The 25,061-nt window shown below is 46.9% G+C and overlaps 1 protein-coding gene across 6 annotated transcripts in view; it reads right to left on the bottom strand.

The window, feature by feature from the left end:
* Positions 1 to 24,401, bottom strand: part of HECW1 (HECT, C2 and WW domain containing E3 ubiquitin protein ligase 1) — a 252,145-nt gene extending 227,744 nt beyond the window's left edge. For 5 of the 6 annotated variants that reach the window (XM_071559590.1, XM_071559593.1, XM_071559587.1 and 2 more), the window contains exon 1: positions 24,219 to 24,401. Coding sequence is in view for 3 of the 6 variants with exons in the window: in XM_071559587.1 (XP_071415688.1) it covers positions 24,219 to 24,248 (30 nt within the window). In the remaining 3 variants the exon portion in view is untranslated. Of the gene's footprint in view, positions 1 to 4,281; positions 4,312 to 24,218 lie in introns of those variants that run through there. The other variant, XM_071559591.1, reaches the window with a different exon arrangement.
* Between the last annotated feature and the right edge of the window lie 660 nt (positions 24,402 to 25,061).

Below are 25,061 nucleotides of genomic sequence, written 5' to 3'. Positions count from 1 at the left end.
CCAACTCTCAGTACCCACAGCCCCTTCCAGGCACTGAACAAGGACCAGCTTCTCACAACACCTACAGGAACTTAATTACCTCCTCAACTTTGGCCCCTCTGTGGGATTCAAATCATCTGATCAATGGGGTAAAAGCTACGAGGGGAAGGTATGGTAGGGGAGAGACAAAGAGACGACTGGATCAGAGGACTGTTAATCCATAAGCCTCATTTCCTTCAGAAACCAGACTACAGAAGTATCTTGGGCCAAAAGGCTTGTGACAGCTCCTCCCTCAGCTACTCAAGTGCAGGAAGGCAGCTGGGCAGCACAGCATTGATGGACTGGACAATTTGGGGGATTATTTTAAATAATGTGCTTACCCTGGAGCAAAAGCTTTAAAAGGACGAATTGGAAGAAGTTATTGCCTTCCTCAAGCTCTTCCTTTCCCCTCTTTTCAGTGCTAACCTGGATCCCAGCCTGCTCCAACAGCCAGGCTTTTCTCCCTTTGTCTGACGCTGTAGGAAAGTTGTAGGGTTGTTTGTGAGCTGCGTTGCCATGGAAACCGATGTGTATTGCCATGGAAATCCTGTCAGACCCAGCCTCACATCCTCACTGCACACCCAAGGAAAGAGAAGGCAGAGGGAAGAAATTCTTCCTTGAAATATTGGCACACCTAACAAGAGAAGTGATGAAAACCGAGGTCACTCAAACCATCAACAATTACTATTAATTCACACAATAATTTCTGAGATGCCACTTCTTTCTATTTAATGTTCTCAGCACCAGGGTAGTTCAAGGCTTCAAAGAGTTGAATATCAGATGTGCAAAGTCTAAGGTTCATTTTTAGACTACACAGATACCAAAAATCCTTGCTCAAGACTTTTTTCCAAGTCAAATAACTTCAAGAAGCACAGAAGGAAGGAAAAAAAATAGGAACTGTAAAAGCTGCACAAAATGTGTGTGTTTTAATAAGATAAATGAACCAGTGATTCATGACATACATACATGGTCAGATTAGGACCTCAGTTAAAGAGACAAAGGAACTGAAGATCATTCTAAAGAGGAAAAACTAAAAAAAAAAATCATCCAGGCATCTTTAAGTGAATGATGGATACAAGATCTTGCATTTGTTTGCCTTTAAAACTCAAACAGTTATTTTTCCTGTATTCTTTAAAGGAAAACAGAAGTTACAACTACAAGTCAGGAGTAAATTAAGTTAATGAGGTGTCTTAAATCCTCCCAGCAGCCAATCCTAAGTCTCCCTGAGCAAAACCCCATTGACACAAACTCTGCTTTAACCTACTCACACAAATTTCAAGCAGAGTCTCTCCAATCTTTGTGCAGTGTCATCTTGCTTCAAAATTAGAAGATATGTCTAAATCTTTGCCAGATCAGGGACTAAGTAAGTTCAGTGGTTCATGAAACAACTCGAATTACTGATAATAAAACCTCAGAATAAGGAAACATATAAATTAATGTTCAAAGACACACCATGAAGAGCAATCCTGTCCTGAGCTAATGCCAAATCTTGTCACATAAAATATCTATTATGTTTTATGGAAGATACATTCCTTATCTGAACCACATCAGTTCTCCACACTTGATGGTTGTGCACCCAGCACTGACAATTTGCAGCTTTTATAACACAAAACCACACAGATTTTTGTATTCTTTAAATGCATTTGAGTGCAAACTAAGAATAGAAATGTAAAATTCAACCAATTTTCTAATAAAGAAGGAGAAATAACACTAAAACCATGAACGAACTGATGGACTTCAATTAAACAAAAGAGCTAAGCCCAGAAGTTTTACATCAAGGACAACTCTGCTGATTCATCAGCCCAAAGGCTTTGTCTGAGAACAACAATCCAGATATCCAAGTGCCTGGACCTCATCATGCTCTAACTCCACACAGGGACCCTCCTCTGAAATCCTAAGAGGGCCATGTTTTCTTGCACACAAAGGGTATTTCAGTGTGATTTTCACAAAGCTAAATATCTTATCAACACTTCTATCCTTGTGTTGGCATTAAGGCAGAAAACCTGCCCAACATCTGACAAATAAAGCTGTGAGGAACACTATTTTCAGAGTCCCAACAAACCCAAACTGAACAGAGCAGCTAAAGCTGCTCTGGACAAAAAGAGGAGGAGAGGAGGAGAAGCCTTCCACAACTACACAGCAATAAAATAACTTCCAGTAAAAAATAATCTGTCTTTTAGATGAATGACATTCAGGAAAGAAAGTGTATTTTAGATGAGAAAAAATTTTAGGATTCATAGACTCAGTCACAGAAAAAGCCTTTTAAAAATACACCTAAAAAAGCATTAACATCCTTCATTGCTCCTGCTCTTTGAAAATAGCTGGGATGGAACATTCACAGTGACTGGGCCAGGCTGAAGCCCTGAAAAACACCCATACTAAGATGATCTGATTCACTGAGATGCTTCAACTTAAATTCTGTTTCTTTCTCACTGTAGGCAGTTACCTGAAAAACACTTGAGACTTCTCATCCATAAAGGGGTTTTTTTCCCTCACATATATGATATGGGAAGAAACAGATGATGAAACCACAGCAATTTCTTTTTAACCACACCACGAACAAACTAAAGTTGATTCTCCTCCTATCTCGTGCATTTGGGGAAAGGATTCTTCACTCTGAGGCCAGGCTGGGGAAGTTGGGCCTGATCAGCCTTGAGAAGGCACAAATGAGAGGGGACTTTACCAATGTCTGTAAGGATCTGAAGGGAGGGTGTCCAGAGGATGGACCAGGCTCTGCTTGGTGGTGCCAAGCAATAGGACAAGAGGCAAAGGGCAGAAACTGATGCACAAGAAATTCTCCCTGAACTTGAAGAACTTTAGTGTGCAGGTGACTGAGCACTGAAACAGCTTTCCCAGAGAGGAGTGGAGTCTCCCTCACTGGAAATATTCAAAAGGTGCCTGCACACAATCCAGAGCAACATATCTGAGCAGGGAGGTTGGAAGAGATGACCTCTAGTGATTCCTTTCAACCATAATCATTCTGTGATACTGTGATTTGACTACATAAGGTATGAGGGGAAAAAGATTCTGTTCACCTGCAGTGTTTCTTCAACTTAATCTAAATGATACACAAAATATTTCTGGTAATAATGTCAAATACTTTTCCTAGCTGGCAACTGCTGCACATATCTCAGGGCCAGCTGCCACCCTGTGCCAGTTTATTAACTTCCTGGATCTTGCAACAGCCCCCAGGGAGAAGGGGGGAAAAAAAAAAGAGCAGAACCAATTTTTTTTATTCCCTTGACATTGAATTTATACCGCCTTGCTATTTAGACTTCAGGAGGGTTCAAGATTTACCAGCTACTTCTCCAGAACATGGAGGTAAACCCAGAGCCTGCCCCAGGGGCTACAGAGTCTAGACAAAGAAGAATAACCCTGCATGTGTGTAAAAACCACTGTTACTTCACAGCAAAAGACAGTGGGAGAGGTAAGGAAAGTTTTTCTTCCTCTTTCATAACAGATGCATTGGAAGTGGTCACTACTCCATTTTATCAAGTAGCTGCTTTAAACATCACTTCTAACTGAAAGATAAATAAATAAAAGCCAGGTGAAATGACTGCTTGTGATGGGAACGTGCTTTCTTTCAACTGAGGAGTCACACATGGCAGTGCAGTAACTGAATGTGGCAACGTGCTTCTTTTTTCAGCTGCATTTTCTATTATTTGCATACTTTTAGTAAGACACAACAAGCTATGACAGTTGTTCCAATTCTTGTCAAATTCTCTTTCTATTTTCATCGGCACTAAAAGACAAACGAGACAAAAGCGATGACAGGTACCCTCACCACATGAGGAGGGGGAGAAAACCCACACACACAAGCCATCCATTAGTTTAATGCAAAGGGGATTATGGAAGCAGCAGTCACTCAAGAGCAAAGGGATAAGTGCTGTTCTCACAAGCCATTACACTAATGGTGAGAGCAGGGGAATGCCTCTAATTGCCAGAGCAGGCTGAGAGAGACCTCTGGGGATTCGCACAGTGCAGGGGGCACGGCACAAAGCGCTCAGCCCAGCGCAGGGATGATGCTGCCTTACAGAATCACACATGTTATTACTGACATCAGACCCATCCTCGCAGCCTTGGCTTGTTAAATGTCAGTCCCTGGTTTGGTCAAGACCCCACAAGTCAAACATATTTCAAAAGCATTGCCTGGGGGACTAAAGGTTCAAGCGTTAACTACATTCCATCCTCCTCAGCTCATTTGCTTTTTCCACAGGGTCTCCCAATCCAATCCTCATCTGTGCATCCAGAGACAATCCTCACCTGTGGAGGCAGGAGCAGAACGTGGATGCTCTCCCCCCAGAGCACAGCTCTGAGCTCCACAGAACCTGCTCACACCAAGGGAAGGGGTGAGCAGCTTCCTTTCCATGCCTCCAGTAGAGCTGGCCCAAGAGACAAAGCTTCTGCTGCTTTCTTCCTATCTGCCATCCCACTTTATGCCTCCACCCCTCTTCTGACCTCCTGCCAACCAGTGCACTGCCCTTGCATCTCCAGGGCTCAGTCAGTGCCAACTTGCTTCTTGGTTTAGCCATGAAACATTAACCACTTCAGTTCAAAGCAACACAAACCCGCTGAAACCTCAGCAAATTTACCCACTGTGCTCCAGGTCCCTGCCCAGGAGGCTGGCACAGCCTCTGCCACGCACAGGCAGCAGCACCCTCTTAGCCAGTGAGGGCTGCAAACAGCTCCTGCCCCTGAACTCACTGCACGCGAGTCATTAGTATGAAGCCTAAGCCCTCCTGCCAACCAGTGCACTGCCCTTGCATCTCCAGGGCTCAGTCAGTGCCAATTTGCTTCTTGGTTTAGCCATGAAACATTAACCACTTCGGTTCAAAGCAACACAATCCCGCTGAAATCTCAGCGAATTTACCCACTGTGCTCCAGGTCCCTGCCCAGGAGGATGGCACAGCCTCTGCCACGCACAGGCAGCTCCCCTTTAGCCAGTGAGGGCTGCAAACAGCTTCTGCCCCTGAACTGTAGGCGAGTCATTGGTATGAAGCCCAAGTGAGGCATGAGCAGAGCCCCATGTGTGGCCACGTGCCACCACCAGAACTGACTCCCAGGACTTGGAAGCCATTCCTCAGACTGGATGTGCTCCCTGCAGTCCTGACCTTAATAAACCAGGTGGTTAAACGCTGCTTTAAGCCACTTAGTTAAGCATCATGTGGGCTTGGTACAATGCACAAGCTCTTTCCGATGGGTAGACACTGCTGAGAAGTGTCTCCCTCCTTTGCTGCCTTCCTGGCAGTCCACAATAGGTCACTCTCAATGCAATTTCATTTCCTTAATTAAAGCTTCCCTGAAGTATCATCACAGTATTATTTCCCTTTGATTCCTTTATTTAATATTTCAGAATAGAGACAGTCTCACCCTGTTTTCATGGACTTGAAAGTTCCTCCCTTGACTAACCCTCAGAGAAGATGAGAGGATTTTTCTTTTTAAGAGCATAACATTTGTGTTTGTTAAATAAACAACAGATAAAAGGCCATAGAACAAGGCTTAGGAAAGTGCAAAGGAAAGCACAGCCAAATTTTAAAAAAAAATTAAAAATCAATATGAAGAAACTGTAGTTTCTTGCTACCTCAAGCTTCTCAAAGCAGTTTGTTTGCAATAGGGGAGAAAGGCCCCCAAATCTAACCGAATTCTGGAGAGAAGCAGCACTTTTGTCAGTTTAATACCAACCAAGGCTTTTTCCCAATGTAGGATCATCTGCAGTCACAGGGTCCAGGAAAAAAACCTCAGCTCTCCCTTCCAGAAGTAAACCTCCAACCTGCAGGTACTGAGAGTCTTGAACCCTACAAGCGCCCTGATCTCATATGATACAGTCTCCAAATGAAAAGCCTTGAACATTCCTCCACTGTGTGCTGGTTTGAAGGTGAACCAGCAGGGGAAATGAACTCACCACGAGAGAGATTATAAGTCAGAGCTAAAATTTAATAATAATATTACAATAACAACACTGACACACAAGGGAAATTGCTTTCAACTCACAAAACCCCAGCAGTATAACCCAGTGTCCTGGGGCACAAACCCAAAGGGGTTTGTTTGCCCTTGGCTGAGACCCCTGTGGTTCCCCCAAGTCCAGAGCAAAAGGAAAAGAAAAACCTGTTGGTGCAGGCGAGGGCTGTGGTCTGGGCAAGAGCGGTGATCTCCTCCTGTCAAGGTCCTGCTGCTGCTCTGGATCCAACGAGAAGATCCTGAGGTCTTCTTACCCACCACTTATGTACCCTCAGGGAGCTCTCAGTCCCTCCCCCTGGGTGGGGACTCACACAATGGGTGATTAACTCTGGGAGCCAGGGGGTGTTGAACTGTTGATGGCCCATTAGCAGCTCCGCCCCCCTCAGGCTGGGTGTGAAGGTGATAATGGCTCCCTGGGCAGCTGCTGCTAATGGCCCATTGACCTTGGGGAAAGAATAGAGGGGGTAGAATATACAGCTTTGATCACCCACACACAGGGTTAGCTGGTCCCTCCTGCTGAACTAGGACACACTGTCAAGGAGTCCAAGCCCTGATTTTTCAATACTTATGGACAGCATTATTGGCTGGATATACCATTTCCCTCTGCACTTTGCAAAAGGTGTTTTGCTCACACAGTTATGTGTGGGTGATTATGAACCAACCATACCTGCCTGTGGCACCTTCCACTGGATATAACGACATGCAGCCCCTCTGTTAGAGCAAAACTAAATTCTCCAGACAGACACAAACAGAATTAGCAACAAACACTTCAAGGAAATGCTAATAGGAACTACCACAGAAATACTGACCAGAAATTCCAGTCCTCTATGGCCACAGACAACCCTAGAGCAGATGTGTGGGTAGATTTACATCATCCAGTTCAAGCTGTTTTGCTAAAATTTGCATTCAGGCTTTCTTAAGAGAGACAAACAGGAGAGTGTGACTCACCTTAAAATACAGAATAGTTCACCCCAAGCCCCTCTCTCCACTGCAAATAGAATCATAGAATGGATTGGGTTGGAAAAGACCTCCGAGATCATCAAGTCCAACCCTTGGTCCAACTCCAGTCCCTTTACCAGATCATGGCACTCAGTGCCACAGCCAATCTCAGGTTCAAAACCTCCAGGGATGGGGAATCCACCCCCTCTCTGGGCAGCCCATTCCAATGCCTGAGCACTCTCTCTGCAAAGAATTTTTTTCTGCTCTCCAACTTCAATTTCCCCTGGCAGAGCTTGAGCCTGTGCCCCCTTGTCCTATTGCTGAGTGCCTGGGAGAAGAGACCAACCCCCACCTGGCCAGAACTTCCCTTCAGGTAGTTCTAGACAGTGCTGAGGTCACCTCTGAGCCTCCTCTTCTCCAGGCTAAACATCCGCAGCTCCCTCAGCCTCTCCCCACAGCACTTGTGCTCCAGTCCCTTCTCCAGCCTCGTTGCTCTTCTCTGGCCCCGCTCCAGCCCCTCAATCTCTTTCCTCAACTGAGGGGCCCAGAACTGAACACAGCACTCAAGGTGTGGCCTCCCCAAGGCAGAGTCCAGGGGAAGGGTCACTGCCCTGGTCCTGCTGGCCACGCTAGTTTGGATCCAGGCCAGGATCCCATTGGCCTTCTTGGCCACCTGGGCACACTGTTGGCTCCTGTTGAGCTTCCTGTCACTCAGTCCCCCCAGGTCCCTTTCTGCCTGGTTGCTCTCCAGCCACTCTGTGTCCAGCCTGGAGCACTGCAGGGGGTTGGTGTGGCCAAAGGGCAGGACCTGCACTTGGCCTTATTGAACCTCATCCCATTGGAATCAAAGATTCCAAAGTTATTCCACGGGCACCAGAGTGCTCAGTTCTAGACAGCTGAGGTAAGGTGGGATGCATTTAATACAGCACTGGGGGAAAGATCCTCAGAACACCCAGCAAAAAGCACAAGACCCTCAGCACCCTGTAAGAGCCTTAACAACCCAATAAGCAACTTGTGCATGCAAACCCCAACAGAACTCATGGAAATCTTCTGCATTTTGGAAGGTTTAAATATTTACCTACTAACAAGGCAGGGCAGTTAAGTGCCTCCCTGACATCCCATCCCATCAGATCTCGGAAGCTCAGCAGGGTCAGCCCCGGATCAGTACTTGGATGGGAGACCTCCTGGGAAATGCCAGGTGCTGTAGGTTCTAGTCCTGAGGACTTCACTGGCACTGTCCAAGCTCGCTCGGCCATGGCAGATGAACCTCAGGACTTAAACGGTGGGGCCAGTTCTGCGCATGCTGAGCCTCACCTAAAATCCCCTGCGCAGGCTGGAAGGGCACAGCCCTTCCCAAATCTTTGTTCACAAAGCCGAGCCACACACTAACAAGGCGAAGTCACAAATATCAGAAACATCACAAGTCTCAGAAATGGCTAATAACAGACACAACTCCATGAAGGTGGAGCACCAAGCTGCAATTTATCCAGTGCCTGTACACCAAAACCCCAATAATCTTATTCAGGCACAATAAATCTATATCAGCAGGTCATACATATTGCAGTGGGCATTTTTGTAGGAGTATTTGGGAAGGATCTGAAGGAAGCAAATAATAAACTACTCAGGCAGTCCATTAGCACTGGCTCAATGAGTCCAGAGAGCAGCACAGAGAGACCTGGCAGAAACAAAGTACTTGAGTCATGTTAATTATCTAGCAAATAAAGGACAGAGGGCACAAGAATGTCTATCCAAAAAAATCAGCATTATTTAGCAGATCCATGAAGATAAAAATAAGATAAATAGGCACAAAAATTGACCTCAGATTCAAACAAAAGAAATAGAAGAGAAAAATGCCCTCAGCAGATTTTTAACTTGCATAAAGCTGCTGAAGTTAAGATTACTCTAGAAAAGGATAAAACAACCAGATCATGGGCAAAGATTTTTGGCAGTAGATACGAGCAGAAAATTACATTAATTAGTGACATGAGAATAGAGCTGAATTTGGTGTAATAAAAAAAATTATCAGAGTAAGACTAAGTTCATGACCAAAATACATGTGGTGGGAGGAGACAAGGAAGAGAACAGGGTCAACATGTGAGAAACTGTACCCAGGTAGGACAGCAGTGAAACAGAACTGCACAAAATACACAGAACTAAAACAAGAGATGCACAACTGCACATTAGGAGTTAGAGTTGGAATACAATTAGTCTAAGAGTTAATGCAAAAGGAGTATCTGGAAAATAGGAATGCTTTGTATAATGGTGACAAATCATGAGTGGAAGTTATGCAGGTACCAAAGATGAAGGCAGAGGGGAGGATGAAGAGAAGATTCAGGGAAGGATAAAATGAAGACTGAGGGAAGATATGACAGAGGTTCACAGACTCATGAGTGGAAAGGAGAACAGAAGATCATTCACTTTCTCCTCCAAAACAAGAAGTGGGGCATCAAGAGAAAGCAGTAGGAGTCAGGTCCATAACATACCAAAGGAGTGATTCTTAATGCAACAGCTGGTTGAGCTGTGAAAGTCATTTTAAAATAGAAATGTAGGTAGGTTCAAAAGAAAACAGAGGTGATTTCATGGAGCAGGTCTCTGTTGAAAGGTACCAGCCCCACAGAAACAGTTACAAAAGTTCCTGAGCAGAAAATGGTTGGGTGTCAGGGTAAGGAAACAATAAAGAAAAATTATTTTTCTCATAGCAGACAAAAATCCCTGCAAAGTACCAATTCCATTGCCCCAGTAAGTCCAGACCAAAGGTTTTTGCCCTCAGGCCTTCACATCTGTTCCCAGCCCACACAGGTGACTACTGTCACAAACACTGAAAGAATCACAGAATCACAGGAGGCAGCATAAACTGACTTCCACAAGAAGAAATGCCTTGCCTGCCTCCCACTTCTTATTCCCAGGCATTGCTGGGGTTTGCCTGCATTGCCACAAGCCCTCATGGAGCAGCCAAGCAGACCTTACTGTGGGTTAAAAGGTTCCTGCTAACCCAGGTGACCGCCTGACACAGCTCTCCATGCAGGGACACCCAGGCATGTCCTGACCCAAAAAAATGACTAACATGCAGAAAAGAGTGGCCAGAGAAGCAGGAGGATGCACTGGGACTATTTAGCCTGGAGAAGAAAAGTCTCAAGGGGAATCTTATCACTATGCATGAATGGCTGGTGGGATGGAGTGAGGCAAAGCGAGCAAGGCTCTGCTCAGGGGTGACCAGCAGCAGGACCAGAGGCAATGGACACAGACTGAAACACATAAAAATCCCTTTAATTATAAGAAAAAGCCCTCCATTTTAACTATAAGCAAGAAAAAATTGCCAGCTGTGAAGCCTGAGGAATGCAGGTTACATTGATAATTGAACAGCAGATATGACATGACAGTTCTGTGGGAATTCACCTCCCTGCCAGAAGAGCATTTAATATCTGAAGATTTAGAGTCCATAACTGAAAATGACTGAAGTATTCGTGGCAGAGCATGACAAGGACATCTGAAAGAGTCCCATTCTCATCTATGGACAGCAGAACACCTCAAAGGAACAGGAAAACACTTGTCAAAATACTTTTTTTTCACATACATACTTGGCTGTTTGTACTCAGCCTATAAAAAGGCCAAGCACAACAATAAAGTTTCTGCTAATTCTCTTTTTGCTTTGTTCATAGGCAGACAAAAAGTTTGACAGCTCCAAGTTTTGTCCAAATAGTAAGAGCACTTCAAGATTAGTTGTGCCTCCTGCTGTGTGGGAACCTGGAGCCAGTAATGAGGGTTGGGGTGCAGGGACACTGCAGGGACCCTCCAGCTCCCCATCCAGAAGAGGTGCCAGGACAGAGGAAGACAGAGGGAACTGTGCAAGCAGCATGCAAGGCAAGTGCAAGAAATTTGTGAGTTACCAATGAGAAATAATCTCAGGTTAATTAAAAATCCAAACCATTAACCTTCTCTTTCTTGACCTTATTTAGGAGGTGACAAAGCTGCCATGTTATTGCTCTGAACAAGGAACTGCTCAGGTGTCCAACAAATGCCCTGTTGAGTGTTTACACTGAAAGAAATTCACTTCCCATGTTCATGTTTTGCCAGATTGAACAGCTGGAGGATGATCTTCAACACAGCACAGTGACCCATGGGGAAAAGGGAGAAGGTCTTTGTAGGAATAAGACAAACTGCCATCAAACAGGAGAAATAAAAAGCTGTTGAAAGGGTAAAAACTAAACTGAAGCCATCATTTCTCTGTCCTGGTTTGGCTGCCACAGGAGATATGAAGCCAAAATGGGACATGGTTCTCCTGGATGAGGAACAGTTTTGAATACTCTGCTGCAGAGTTTGACTTTGCTGTACCCTGAGCTGTGTCAACACACAGGCCCATTTTGCAACCAACAATGAGAAGGTCCCAAAACCACTGAAACTAGGAGGGTCCAAACAGTAGCACTACATGCCTGGAAGCCCAAACAGGCTCAGACAGCCATAAAAATGGTGTTTCTGAGGTGGGGGGAAGTAGGGATAATGAGAAGGAAAAAAACTGATCTCAGCAGTGTCAGAAGGGAAAAAAAGAGAAACTTGAAGTAACTTTTGAACCTAAACTGGGAAAATGAAATTAAAAAAGGGAGCAGGGACTCCATTCACAGAATCACAGACTATGCTGAGCTGGAAGGGACCCACCATTCAAGGTGATCCTGTCAAGCCAAAAAGTCATTGTGTACGTTTGGGGGAGGGAGGTTTCCCCTCACTGAGGTGTTGGGGTTTTTTTCCAGTGCACAAGTGATGGAAAACTGCAAGCTGAGAAACTTGTGTGGTCTCTGTCCAACGTAATGCAGTGAATATTTCCAGTTATTTTAAGCCCTCATGGGCCAAATGCATCCCCAGTGCAAGATCAGTGACTTTAATGAGCTTGGCATGCCAAAGAGATCAGCCCCAGGCTCCCACCAAGTAAACACAACAGCACAACACTGCAATGATGATGTGCACAGAAACAGCAGAGAGTTTTCAAGAAATGGCTGTGCTAAGAAATGGCAGAGTAGGTCAAGTCTCGTTCTCTGCACTGTGGGAAATGGAAGCATTTTGAAGTTTTCCTTCCAGCTGAAGCATAACAACAAGCAGCACCTTGCCACACCTCCGTCTCTGATCTCTCCCAACTGGATGTGATCATTAAACAAGGCTGCAGGTCCTCTGAACAGCTGCCAGCTGCACCATAAACACATCCTCAGGAGGAACAGTTTGATGCTGTTTAAAACAGCTTTTTTTTTTCTTTTTTTTTGACAGAAAACTGTTCCACAGGCAAATCTTCATGCAGCTCCACTACTTAATATGCCTCCCCTCCTCCCACACATGCATGCATACTTTGAGAAGATAAATTTGCTGCATGTTCACAGTGCATTTGGATTTGCTCCTGCCAGGTCACCTGTCTTTACAGGCAGTGAGAGACTCCAAGGAAAAGAGCCATCAAAACAAGGCTGATTTAATGTCTACACACAAATGACATGTATTCCCAAAAAAAGCATGCAAGAAAAAAAATATATGGAATTTTTGGAGGGTTTTTTCAGAGGCTTGGAAGCCTCAGGGTGGCTCACATGGTGACAAATTCAGCTCTTTACTCAAGCTGCCAGCTTACTGAAAACGAGCATTGTAATTATATCCCCAGTCTTGATCAACATCTTGTGATTTTGGGGGTCTCTGGTTCTCAGCAAACAATCCCCTGGTGCTGCACAGACCTGCACAACACTTGTGCCTCCATCTCCTCCTGTGACTCAGCACTCAGCAGGGCTGCCAAGGGCTGGCCCCAGCTCCTGAGCCACACCTGAGCTGCCCTGCAGAGCCAAGCCTGGCAGGGCAGCACTGCAGGGACAGGAACCACAGCAAGGGGGGGACATCACACCTGGTCAGTGGTCTCTGAGAAAGTGTGCCCAATGCCAACCCTCTCTGATCTAAAATGGGACTATTTTTTTCCCCTCCACAGCAATTACATAAAAATGGTTCATTAGACAGAAGACCTGCAACCCCTTCAGCAGATGCAGGATTTGCCTGCTGACTTGAACTCAAAGTTTTGTACCTCCTGCTTCCTTGGGGAACAAACAAACCAACAAAACCCCTAAAAGCGCCGAGAGGGAGATGAAGTTTTCCTATTCGTTTATCATGAACTGCAATGTTAACTGTTTCTCTAATGAGAAATCCCCAATTGGCATGAAGCTCATCTCCGCATCTACAAAGTCTCCCTCCTACTCTACCACCTATCAAAACCATGAACAAAGAATTGAGAGGAAAATATGGCAAGACAATGGTTTTGGCTGAGTGGTGCAGCTGGAAAGCATTTTTCATAATCACTCACCTTCATCTTGGCACTCAAACTTAGAGGTGAGCCCATCAACTTCCTAAGCTCTAAGCCAAGGTTCTCTGAGGCTCCAAGAACTGGTTATCACGTATTATCTGCAGCTTATCAAAGCTCTGACTGCATTATACCAGTATCCTATTACATGGGAATTAGTATTTGAAAGCTTTCACACTCAGCACTAGTACCGGGATTCATCTGAAAAAACTACTGCATACAACAAGCCAAACAAACACGCACATTTCCTTTGGATGCATCACTGAGGCATGAATAAAAACAGATCAGAAGACCAAGACTGAACACAGATATTTTGGGCCAGATCAAAGAATGGGACTTGTGCAAAAAGGAGCCATTCAAGTTGAAAATGGGACTCACTGCTACTCATCCCTGCTTTCAACACAGCAAGGATTCAGGGAAACTGTTCTGCTCCTGTGCCACCCAGAAACACCAGCCCTGACAACCCATTTGCTTCTCTGCATATAAAACACAGGAACCAGCTCTGGGCAAAGGAATGCAAATGCCCCCTCTACCCATTAGGGGAGAATGATGCTCCCTCTTGCTTTCTGGCTCAATGAACCTTCAAATCTTCCATGCAGAACATAATGACTAAGGCCAGATGGGTGCAAAGCACATCCCATACTCACATACACTCTCTGCCTGTTAGGACACATTCCTGGAAAGTCAGAGATCTAGGTCTGATCTAAATGAGGTGCAAGAGAAATAATAACACCCCTTTCTAGAGAGGGGACTCCTCCCTGAGCACCAGGCCTTACCCAACACACAAGTTTTGGAGTTTCTGCTTTTGGGGACCCGCCACCCTTCAGACACTGTTACCCAACTGTGCACCCAGTCCAGGGCACAAGCACAATGAGGGGGGAGAGAGGCAGCAAACCACTTGCCTGCTTTACACAGGGAGTAAAAGCCCTGGGGAGCAGCGAGCAGAAACCCTGCTGGTGTCTGCACACAAAGCAGTTGCATGCAGAGAACTCCAGATAACCTGCTATCATAGAATGGATTGGGTTGGAAAAGACCTCCAAGATCATCAAGTCCAACCCTTGGTCCAACTCCAGTCCCTTTACCAGATCATGGCACTCAGTGCCACGGCCAGTCTCAGGTTAAAAACCTCCAGGGATGGGGAATCCACCCCCTCTCTGGGCAGTCCATTCCAATGCCTGAGCACTCTCTCTGCAAAGAATTTTTTTCTGATCTCCAACTTCAATTTCCCCTGGCAGAGCTTGAGCCCATCGTGGCCCCTTGTCCTATTGCTGACTGCCTGGGAGAAGAGACCAACCCCCACCTGGCCAGAACTTCCCTTCAGGTAGTTCTAGACAGTGCTGAGGTCACCTCTGAGCCTCCTCTTCTCCAGGCTAAACACCCCCAGCTCCCTCAGCCTCTCCCCACAGCACTTGTGCTCCAGTCCCTTCTCCAGCCTCGTTGCTCTTCTCTGGACCTGCTCCAGCACCTCAATCTCTTTCCTGAACTGAGGGGCCCAGAGCTGAGCACAACACTCAAGGTGTGGCCTCACCAAGGCAGAGTCCAGGGGAAGGGTCACTGCCCTGGTCCTGCTGGCCATGCTAGTTTGGATCCAGGCCAGGATCCCATTGGCCTTCTTGGCCACCTGGGCACACTGTTGGCTCCTGTTGAGCTTCCTGTCCCTCAGTCCCCCCAGGTCCCTTTCTGCCTGGCTGCTCTCCAGCCACTCTGTGCCCAGCCTGGAGCGCTGCAGGGGGTTGGTGTGGCCAAAGAGCAGGACCTGCACTTGGCCTTGTTGAACTTCATCCCATTGGAATCAGCCCATGTCAAGTCTATCCAGATCCCTCTGCAGAGCCCTCCTGCCTTCCAGCAGGTCAACACTCCCTCCCAACTTGGTGTCATCAGCAAATTTGCTGATGATGGACTCAATCCCCTCATCTAAATCATCAGTAAAGATGTTAAACAGGACTGGACCCAACACAGACCCCTGGGGAACACCACTGGTGACTGGCCCCCAGCTGGATGCAGCTCCATTCACCAGCACTCTCTGGGCCCGACCCTCCAGCCAGCTCCTAACCCAGCAGAGGGTACACTTGCTATGCCTCTCGGTGCAGTGCTGCACAGAACACGGCCACAGTGTCCTGGATAGAGCTCACAATATGCCATGCAAACTCAGCAGCTTAGATCTTCCTTTGCTTAAGGTCCTCTTACCACTTTTCATTTCAGCATATGGGTGTCCCCTCTCAGTCCCACAGAGATTATTTGGATTAGCAATGCTGCATTTATATCCCTTTTGGTCCAGGCAGCTAAAGCAGATAAACTGGGGTTTCAGTGAGTTTCTCAAAGGCCATCAAGGAGATCGATCTCCTGTCCATCTCTCAGACCTATTGCAAGGAGGTCACCAGTCAGCCCAGCACATTAATCACGATGACCCCTCCTGAGCTGCTGGAAGACAGTGTTCAACCAGCAGCCTCCTCCTCAAACATCCTATTTCATGCCTTCCCCCTGCTGAGCCACCTGGACAGCCCATCCCATGCCAGCCCTGAACCTGCTGCCACTGCCACCACTGCCATCCCACCCTTCCTGAGGTGTGTTGTCTCTCTGAGGTCAGCGGGACTCCCTCAGCAAGAAACGTCACACGTGCAGGCACAGAGCTGGCAGAATTAGGCTGGGGAAAAATAGGTCAAACCAGGCATATATTTAACTTGGAGTCCAAAGCTCAGAATAATATTTTACCAACAAATAATTCATGCACACACACAGTGAATCCACACTTGATAACCATCAGAAAATGATTCTGATGTGAACTAGACAACTAAGATATTTTACACAAGCAGAAGCTTGAGTAGAAACACTTCTATTCCCACTCCAAAAAGAGGTTTAATCATACAGCCTCTCCCCCACATCCTAACATCATCCTTTTTATTGTAATCAAGCAACTCCTTTCTGCACTTTCTTTTGGGAAGTTGTTTCTTACCCATTTTCAACCAGAGCCTTAGGCATTTCTAGGGTGTTTTCTTTGGGTTTTTTTGTTTTGTTTGTATGTTGTTTTTTTTCTAAAGGTGGTGATGGTGCAGAGTTGAGACACCTCTGCACAGAGCCTGAGTTGAGCCACTACCCCTATTCCAAACTTCAAAAGTCTCCTTTGCAGACAGGTTCAGACAGACACACAAGGAAAGGGCAGGGGGCAGGAGGGCAGCCTGCCTCTTTCTACAGGTTCTGCAACAGCTTCCCTGGGCTTGTGATGATCCTCCAAGCTGGATAAGACAACACAGCTGACATCTCAAAACAGTTACCATGTGGCTTCAACATAAAGTCAAGCTTCTTAGATTCCATTTCTGGAGGACACTGCCTGCTTCCACCCTTCTCTAGGATCCACCTCAGTGGCTCAGGTGGCAAGTTGAATGCACAGAAGAGCCCAGAGCACTTTGCCACATCTTTGCTACAGTTTTGCTGCATTTCCTGCTTGTGACTTTGTGCCTACATCCCAAACTCTTTCATTCCCTCCCCAGCAACAGTAAAACCTAATTTGTAAACTGCCCTCAGCATTTTATGATAGCCAAGTGCCCTCTTCTACACCTGCTCCTGCTTTATACATGGTTGAGTGCAAAACATACCCATATTTAAGAATTCAGAGACATACAATTAGGTGATACATGTTTTTAATTAGAAATGCCCTAATATAACTGCTCGAATACAGACACTAAGGGTTTAGACTACATCATGTTATTAGGTATGGAGAATTAGTCTGAGTTATTAAACTGTGGTTTAATTGTCTGAGACATAAAATTGCATGGCCCACGGTATCTGTGTAGCAAACTGCACTGCAAAGAACAACAGCACTTTGCAGTCACTCAGTTCTTGGAGAGTGAGAAGGTTGAAGGGGGAGAATAGACTATCAAAGAGAGGGAGCCTTGGAAAAATCTGCAAAGATGATTCTTTGAGGGTGACAGTTCTGAGGTGCATGAAAGAGTAATGAAAAGTCAAACTTCAAGAGTGGGTAAGAGTTCTACACCAGCATGCAGTTTCATGGCCAACACAGGAAATTCAGCCTTTAGTCAGATGGGAAATCTTACTCTTTAAAGGGAGCATTGCTTATATAACAACTGAGTAATTTCACTCACAGACCAAAATCCTCAAGGAACATTAAGAAGTGGAAACAAAAAGGAAGGTAAATCAGGCAGACTAACTCTTACAGGCCACCACAGTGATGGGGCTTGGAAAGGAGTTCTACCACAGGACCAGGTGTTTCTCTGTTGGAATCCTTTTCTAGCCTAAGAAGCAGAGGAGAAAATACAGTTCAGCTCATTAGTCCTTAATACCTGGTCTGGGTAGTAACTCCTGTGCCTGTTTCTGCTTTAACCTTCTGCTACAGTAATGAGAAGGAAATGCCAGTGCTTCACTCTGGCACAGGAATCAAACAGCTTCCCCATAACACTCAGCTGTGTGGAAAAAAAATAATAACAAAAAAAATTTAAATCCCAAGAGGCCACACATCACTGCCCTTCACCAAGAAAAGTTCCAAATAACTTTAGAAGAAGCACTGTCCATTTTTAAACCAAAGGGATTGGCTCAGTAACAGTTCATCTCAGCACCACATCCCTCCTATGACTCAGGGTAGCGATGTCGTATTACTGAATCACAGCACTGACCTCACATCGCCTACCATTTGAGAGCAACTTGAAAGACCATGGAAACATCTCGCTCCTAATCCCTCTGCAGCTTCCACAGACCTGTAGCCAAGGCAGGAGACAACCTAAGGTCTAACAGGTCTTTCATGAAAGCATCATCTTGGAAACATGTGTTCCAACTCCAAGATTAAACAGTTCATCTGCTTACCCCCCTTTTCATGTTAAGCATGTAGCAACTAAACTTAGCTATTTAAATCAAGATGCTGCTTCAGAGCAACCACGCTGTCACACACCAAACACACCCTGTCAAAGAAACAGGATATATATTAATATTAAAACCCCTGAGGCCTCTCACACAGCTATTTTTTACGTATCATTAAAGACAATTGACAAATAACCTAACACTTGATGGATGTTCTTCATTAAAATGTGAATTCTAAGTTGAAATTTTCCTGAGGCTGCATTAACATGTAGGAATAAGACAATACCTCCTGCTTTAATGACACTATCAGTCTTGACAGTGTCAAAACAAAAGCAGCAAGTTCCCCAGCCTGGGACATGGGGTGATCCTGTCCATCCACTGGTCTGTCAACCACAGATGCCCAGGTAGGTACCCCCCACACACCTGTTGTGTCCAGCTGGAAGGACTGCAATTCAATGGTTCAGGAAGTGCCTTAAAACAGGCACACAGTTCACACGCCAAGCTGGACCATCTCCAACTTCATTGTTCCCTACCTGGTTTAGTAAGGTCTGTACAACACACAATATTCGTTGTGCCAAAGAGACAGACTTGGGCAGGAGAGTTTCAGGAAGGAAGAGGAGACAGGACAACACTTAAGATGCAGAGAGCAGCTCCTTGACCCATCTGCTCCATACAACCAGCACAGAGCAAAGTGTGCCTGGTTTGACCATCTCATCAAGCATTTCCCCTCCTCTCTTGCTTTCCTTTCACCCCGTGGGAAAAGCAGACAACTTCCTGCTTCACCCTCTTCTGCTCACACATGTTTTGGAGGGGTATCCACCAGTACCCCTGTCTGGAAAAAGTCTAAGTGGGTAGCACATCATGAGACCTTCCCAAGCTTTCAGGACATCATGCCACATTTTACATGGAGATGTGTGAAAGCACTTTGTTGGCACCAGGAGTACAAGCTGCTTCTGCTTTCTTTCAGAAAACAGGAGTGCTGAACCACACGTTTCAGGACCTGAGGAACCCGATTTGGTAATTGAAGGTACACATGGCACACATTTTCCTAAAATTAATTACACCACATGACATATTTCAGTCCTGGTGTTCAAGAGTTCATTAACAAAACTACTTTCAAAGGTGCTAATAGAAACAAATGCCTTTAACATCACAGACTTCCCAGATGATTCCTGCTATGGAGATGGATGACAAATCACTCTGTCAGTCATCTTTAAATTCCATATTGACTACATTGAAGCAATTAGCCATTTATTTTTAGAGCATATTCCATTTTAAACCCAAGTGATTCAGTCCAAGAGACGTTCTATATCATCACTATTTCACGGGTTAACAACTCTCAAATCTAAAATGGATTTTAATTTGAGAAAAAATACTTGCCTTTTTTCTTTTGCCTCCAGACATTGGTTGGGAATTTTAATTCAGGCTTCAAACCAAACAAATGTTGGTGTTCCACAAGCATCTGCAGAGAAATATAAAAATATCTGGAAAGCGTGAAAGAGCCAGCCTGTTTTGCTAAACACATAAAATGAACCCTCAGTGCAGGTCTCAGTGATGTGTTTGCTGAGTGCTGTGCACACACTGTCTGTCTCCCAACCCTTGTGCTCTGCAGTAGGGAGTGCTGCCTGCACTGCCACGGCCTCACACAGCTTTGGATACACCGGAGTGCGGTGAGTCCCAGGGAACCTGAGATTAGCTCAGTTGGTTAAAACTTGGTTGTAATAATTCCAAGGTCATGGGTTCAGTCACAGGTTTGGACCACGGACTGAAGAGTTAGACCCACTCCTTGTGAGTCCCTTCCAACTCAGAATAGTCTGTGATTCTGTGAACATGGCACTCATTGCCCCTGCCACAGTTCCAACAGCAGCACTAGGGTGTCCCCCTGTTCTAAGAGCTCAAAGAAACAGCCTGCCATGTCACCCAAGCACCCAACAGATCTCAAGGTTTATCTGCATTGTTCTGGACTAAAGAATGAAGGGCTGGGACCAAGCTTAAGCTGCTTCTAACTCATGGAAAAGGAAGGTGAGGTTATAAAGCAGGGGGAAGCATAGAATTGACTGGGTTGGGAAAGACCTCTGAGATCATCAAGTCCAACCCTCGGTCCAACTCCAGTCCCTTTACCAGATCATGGCACTCAGTGCCACGGCCAATCTCACTTTAAAAACCTCCAGGGATGGGGAATCCACCCCCTCTCTGGGCAGCCCATTCTGATTGCTCTCTACGGAAAGAATTTTTTTCTGATCTTCAATTTCCCCTGGCAGAGCTTGAGCCCGTGCCCCCTTGTCCTATTGCTGAGTGCCTGGGAGAAGAGACCAACCCCACCTGGCCAGAACTTCCCTTCAGGCAGGAAGGAGAGCACTGAAGGAGTGGATGGTGGTTTCTGATGCTGCCACCACTGGAGGGAGAGGACAAATGGGAGCTGCAACAGGTACTGCAGCAAGGGAATCTGCTCCAGGCTCACCTGCTGCCTTGCTTCAACCCAACTCCTGCCTCTTGCCAAAGCAAAATCAGGCCATAGGGCCACAACCAGCCTCTCACCCCCAGCAGTCTGCACTGCCTGTAGTTTGGACCAGTCTTACTGGTCCGTCTTCCACAAACATCTGGGATGAGGACACCCTCTTTCAAGGGACAGCCCCAGCAGCTCCTGAGGAGCCCTGCCTGAAGAAGCCCAACCACCTCCTTCAGAGCTAACGACGGGGTACCCCAGCCAGGCACAGCTGATCAAAAAAGTCCAGGACTGACTCACAGGCCCATTACAGAGCTGCCTAGACACCACTCATTAACTGGAAGGAAAATGACCCTGGGCTCCCTGCATCAAAGAACCTTGCCATTTCTTCTTAATTAATTCTAAGTATCTTGCTGGCCTCAAATCTCAGGTGGAAAGCACCAACTGCAGAAGGTGGCATATCATCCTGCCCATTGCTGCTGGCTGTACTCACATTTTTCCTGAGTTGCACGACCCCCACCCTTCTCAGATTACCAGTAGAAAACAAAATATTTATGTGTTTTCAGACAAATACATAAGTACATAAGATCGAGTCTGTTAATGGTCATGATACCTAAGGCCAACGGAAATATATTTCTAAGGAATTAAACCAAACCCCTGCAGTATTTGCCACTTAGCCATTGCAGAATCACAACAGCACATGAAATGTTACAGGAGAAATGGGTAAAAAAAGCCTTAAACAGAAGCAAAACTGAGTCATCTCCTTATTGCCAAAACCGAGAAAGCTGCTGAGCGTAAACAAACAACAGACATCCTGAGGAACAGGGGGCGTCACAATCCCTCCTCCTGCTCATAGGCAGATCCTCAAACCCGTATGAGCAGGATCCTCCTCAAGCTGCTGCAAGCCAAGCTCAGGGGAGCAGCCAAGGCTACAGCACCACTCCCAGCAGCTCAGGTGCCACTGGGGGCTGGGGAGCATCTGAGGTGATGGGGACTCCTAGTGCCATCACAGAATCATGGCTGTGTGTGCTGGAAAGCTGTGGCAGCCCCAGGCATGACCCACTCGTGGAAGCCACACCTGTGTATGGATACCCAGTGAAACTGCTGGGGCACTGCTCACAAAGGCATGGTCTCTGCTTAGGTTTGCCAGCCTAAGAGGAGGGAGGGCAAACAGAGCACTTGTATAAGGCTCAAGCTCTCCTGCCTGTCTCTAGAGGCCCACAAACACCATGACCTCTGCATGCTGAAGCCAGGCCTTGTGGGTATCCCCAAGTTTGGAGGAAACCACACAGGTAAAGATCAATGAGATTTCAAAAGATCAAAAGTCGCTGTGAAGACAAGTTACCTTCCCTGGCACAGTCTATCAACACAAACTACAAAACTTCAGAATCATTGCCTTTGTAATTAATAAAAGCCCTTCTTTTTGAACTTTGCAACATGTTTAACTGGTGGGGAAACGAGGAGCTTGTTTTGCTGGGTATTTTTTTAAAAGCAGCTTTCAGAGCTGAAACCAGAGGGCAGCCTTAATGCTGCATCCACAAGACACATCTAACAGCTTTCAGAAACAGGCAACCCAACCTCTTTATTAGAGCAGCTCCTGGCCCAACACCAGCTGCTTAACGCCATCGTTCTCACAACTTGATGCCATGATGCCACCACATCTTTTGCAGTTTTTCAAAGAGCTGCTAATAAGGCAAATTTCGCTGGCACTACATATTCAAGTCATTGCATTGTTTGTAAGAAGACCATTCAAAAGGAGACAGGGAGAAGGATTTAGCACTACCTCCAATGAACGCTACTCAGCGTCAGACACAGCACGTGCAAAACTCCATGGAGCTTCGCAGGGATTATCTCACAATGGCAAAGAATGCCAGATCACATGCCATGTACATGAAACACAAAGCCACTGAAAGATGCACTTTAGTAACAGTCTTAACCATTTATTTATTGGAACACAGTAAGTACTCTTTATTAGAATGCATCTAAAATACTGAGCATATGGATTCGGGATCAATTCTTTGGGATGTTCTGAGCAAGTGTACACAGTTTGCTTTCAAATAAATTACTGTCACGTTTAGATATTGACAGTTCCTGATAAAGCCACTGAGTGCATCAGTTCATGCGCTGGCCTGGTCTGGTTTGAAAGGAGTAAGCCAAGAAGAAAGAGCTGACTGATGCTAAAAGTTTAGGAGTCCAAAGCTCAGGTCACATTAAGTCAGAAATACATTAGTGATTGTATTACACAAGTGACAAACTGTGCCATCCAGCCTTGACTCACACGCTGCTCACAAACACTGCCCATCTGACCCACCACTCTTTGTTCTGAGCTGATTCCCCTGCCCACCCTCCTGAACAAACAAGTAAATGGGCCCCACATTTCCTCTGCAAGGACAGATATTCTTTCCCCTGTACTAGACTGATACTGCTTTAACAGGATGAACATTGTGTGTTGACTAAGTGTGTGCTGCTCCTTCTATCTACTTCCAGCATAGAAATCCACACTGCACCTGTGTTGTTCAAATGGGTGTGCACTTCAGAGACAGGCAGCAAGGAAGCAGAGAGAGCAACTAGGATACTCCCCTTCTTCATAAAACACACATACTACACAGAGGAATGATAATCCCCTCTTAGTGGAAAATCCAAATTTTCAAAATTAATCCCCCAGCCAAAATGAATTACTGTAATAACTGCAATCCTCACATAGGCAGCTGACCACCTGCTATGTGGCACTGCTGGCACAGCAGCGCCCTGCCCCTAATTGCTGCCGTGCCCACACAGGGTTAGGTACCCTCAAAAGGAGACAGCAGTGCTGCTAAACACGGGGACAGGAGCTCAGCCTGACTGGCTGTTGGACAGGCTCACTACGCACTTCTGCTGAGTGCAGCATTAAAAAAAAAAAAAAAAAGAGGCACTACTGCAGCTCCAAACAGCAGGACACAAAAAATCTAAACCCAGGCCAAGTAATTTCTTCTGCAACTACAGAGAAACACACGGGAAACGATGCAAGAGAGCACAGAATGAATTGTGCTGCCCATGTCAGTACAAACCCATTATCTGTGCTGGCTGAAAAATGAGAAACGCAGCATTTGACAATGTTACAGGCGAAGGCAATGTTCTTAACGTACTTTAAGTTATTTCGTTTAATTGCCAACAAAAACACGCAGTTACATAATAACACAGGGTAATAACCAAAATACGAAGTCACAAGATTGGCTTACAGCAACAGACCGGGGGAAAATGGGCAGTTCGTGCTTTAAATTTTGCTGCATTGTCAAGGAGCCAAGAACCAAACCTGGGGGCTTCTAATTTTACAAGGAAGGGACGTAACCACTGAAAATCCAGCGCGGGACTCTTCATCACCGCCTGCGCGCATCCACATCCCCAAATGATGTCAATCGCCGCCGGCACGTCGCTCATCATAATTCTACACTATTTGCTCGCTAGTGGAATTCAGCCGACAGGCCGACGGCTCAGCCCGTGACCCACCGGGGCCCATCTGCTCCTCCGAGAGCGACCCCCCGCCCGCGGCAGCGCTCACGGACACGCGCGGAGGTCCCACCCGCACGCACCTCCGGGGCACAAAGGCGGCCCCCGCACACCCAGGACCCGCCACCGCATCCCGCCGGCCGGGAGGGGGCTGCCAGCCCTCCTCCTCTGGGAAGAGATGCCACCCTTCCCCCCCCGGCCCCACCACCCTACCCTCCCGCGGGGCCGGGCGGCAGCATCGCCTCGTACCTGGACAATGCCGGCCTGGGCACAGCTCATGCTCCCCCGACGAGGGCAGCGCTCACATCGCACACGTGCCTGTCAGCCGGCAAGGAGGGATGCAGGAAGGGCGGGGTGCCGGCGTGTCAGCCCCCACCGAGCCGCACCATAGTCCAGCACCGGCTGATACGCCCGCAGCACCGCCGCGCTCCCTCCTCCTCCTCCTCCACCCCGCCAGCCTCCTCCCACCTCGCCGCCTGTCGCTGGGTACCGGCCGCCTGGAGCCACCCACACGCCGCGCAGGGAGCCCGGCAGCGCCGCCCGCCGCTCCGCGCTCCTCCCTCCATGCCTGCATCCCTCCCTCTCCGCATCCCTCCATCCCATCCTTGCATCCCTCCGTCCCCGCATCCCTCCATCCCTCCCTCTCTGCACGGCGCCGTCCCAGCCGTCCCAGGTGCGCTGCCCAGCCGCAGCTCGCCCGCTCTTTCCCCGCGGCTCTTCTCAGCTCATCTCGCCCTGCATAGGGCACCGAGATAGGGGGAAAAAAATTAATTAAAAAAACCTGTCATTCTGTTTTCCTCTCTGCCCCGTGAGCTCGCGGCTGCCGCCCTCACACCAACTCCTCACCAGCGCCAGAGCCTGCGGGGTGATCATTAAAGCATTTTTGCCACTCACCTAACCAAGAGCTTGCTGTCCCAGCTGCTGTCTCTGCCCCCGGGGAACGGGCACCCTACACCGCCCTCATCTCCAGCCTCTCCTCCCAGACAGGGCGTTATGACTGGCACCCCTGGACAAAGGGAACAACAGTACGACAGCTGCAAAGAGCAAGTTTGACAATGCAGCTCGGGATGGGGCAGAGGTGTTCTACACTCC

This window comes from Pithys albifrons, chromosome 7, assembly GCF_047495875.1.
Source record: "Pithys albifrons albifrons isolate INPA30051 chromosome 7, PitAlb_v1, whole genome shotgun sequence".
Taxonomy (NCBI): Eukaryota; Metazoa; Chordata; class Aves; order Passeriformes; family Thamnophilidae; genus Pithys; species Pithys albifrons.
Note: the sequence above shows the minus strand (reverse complement) of the source record. Positions and strands in the feature narration are given on the sequence as shown.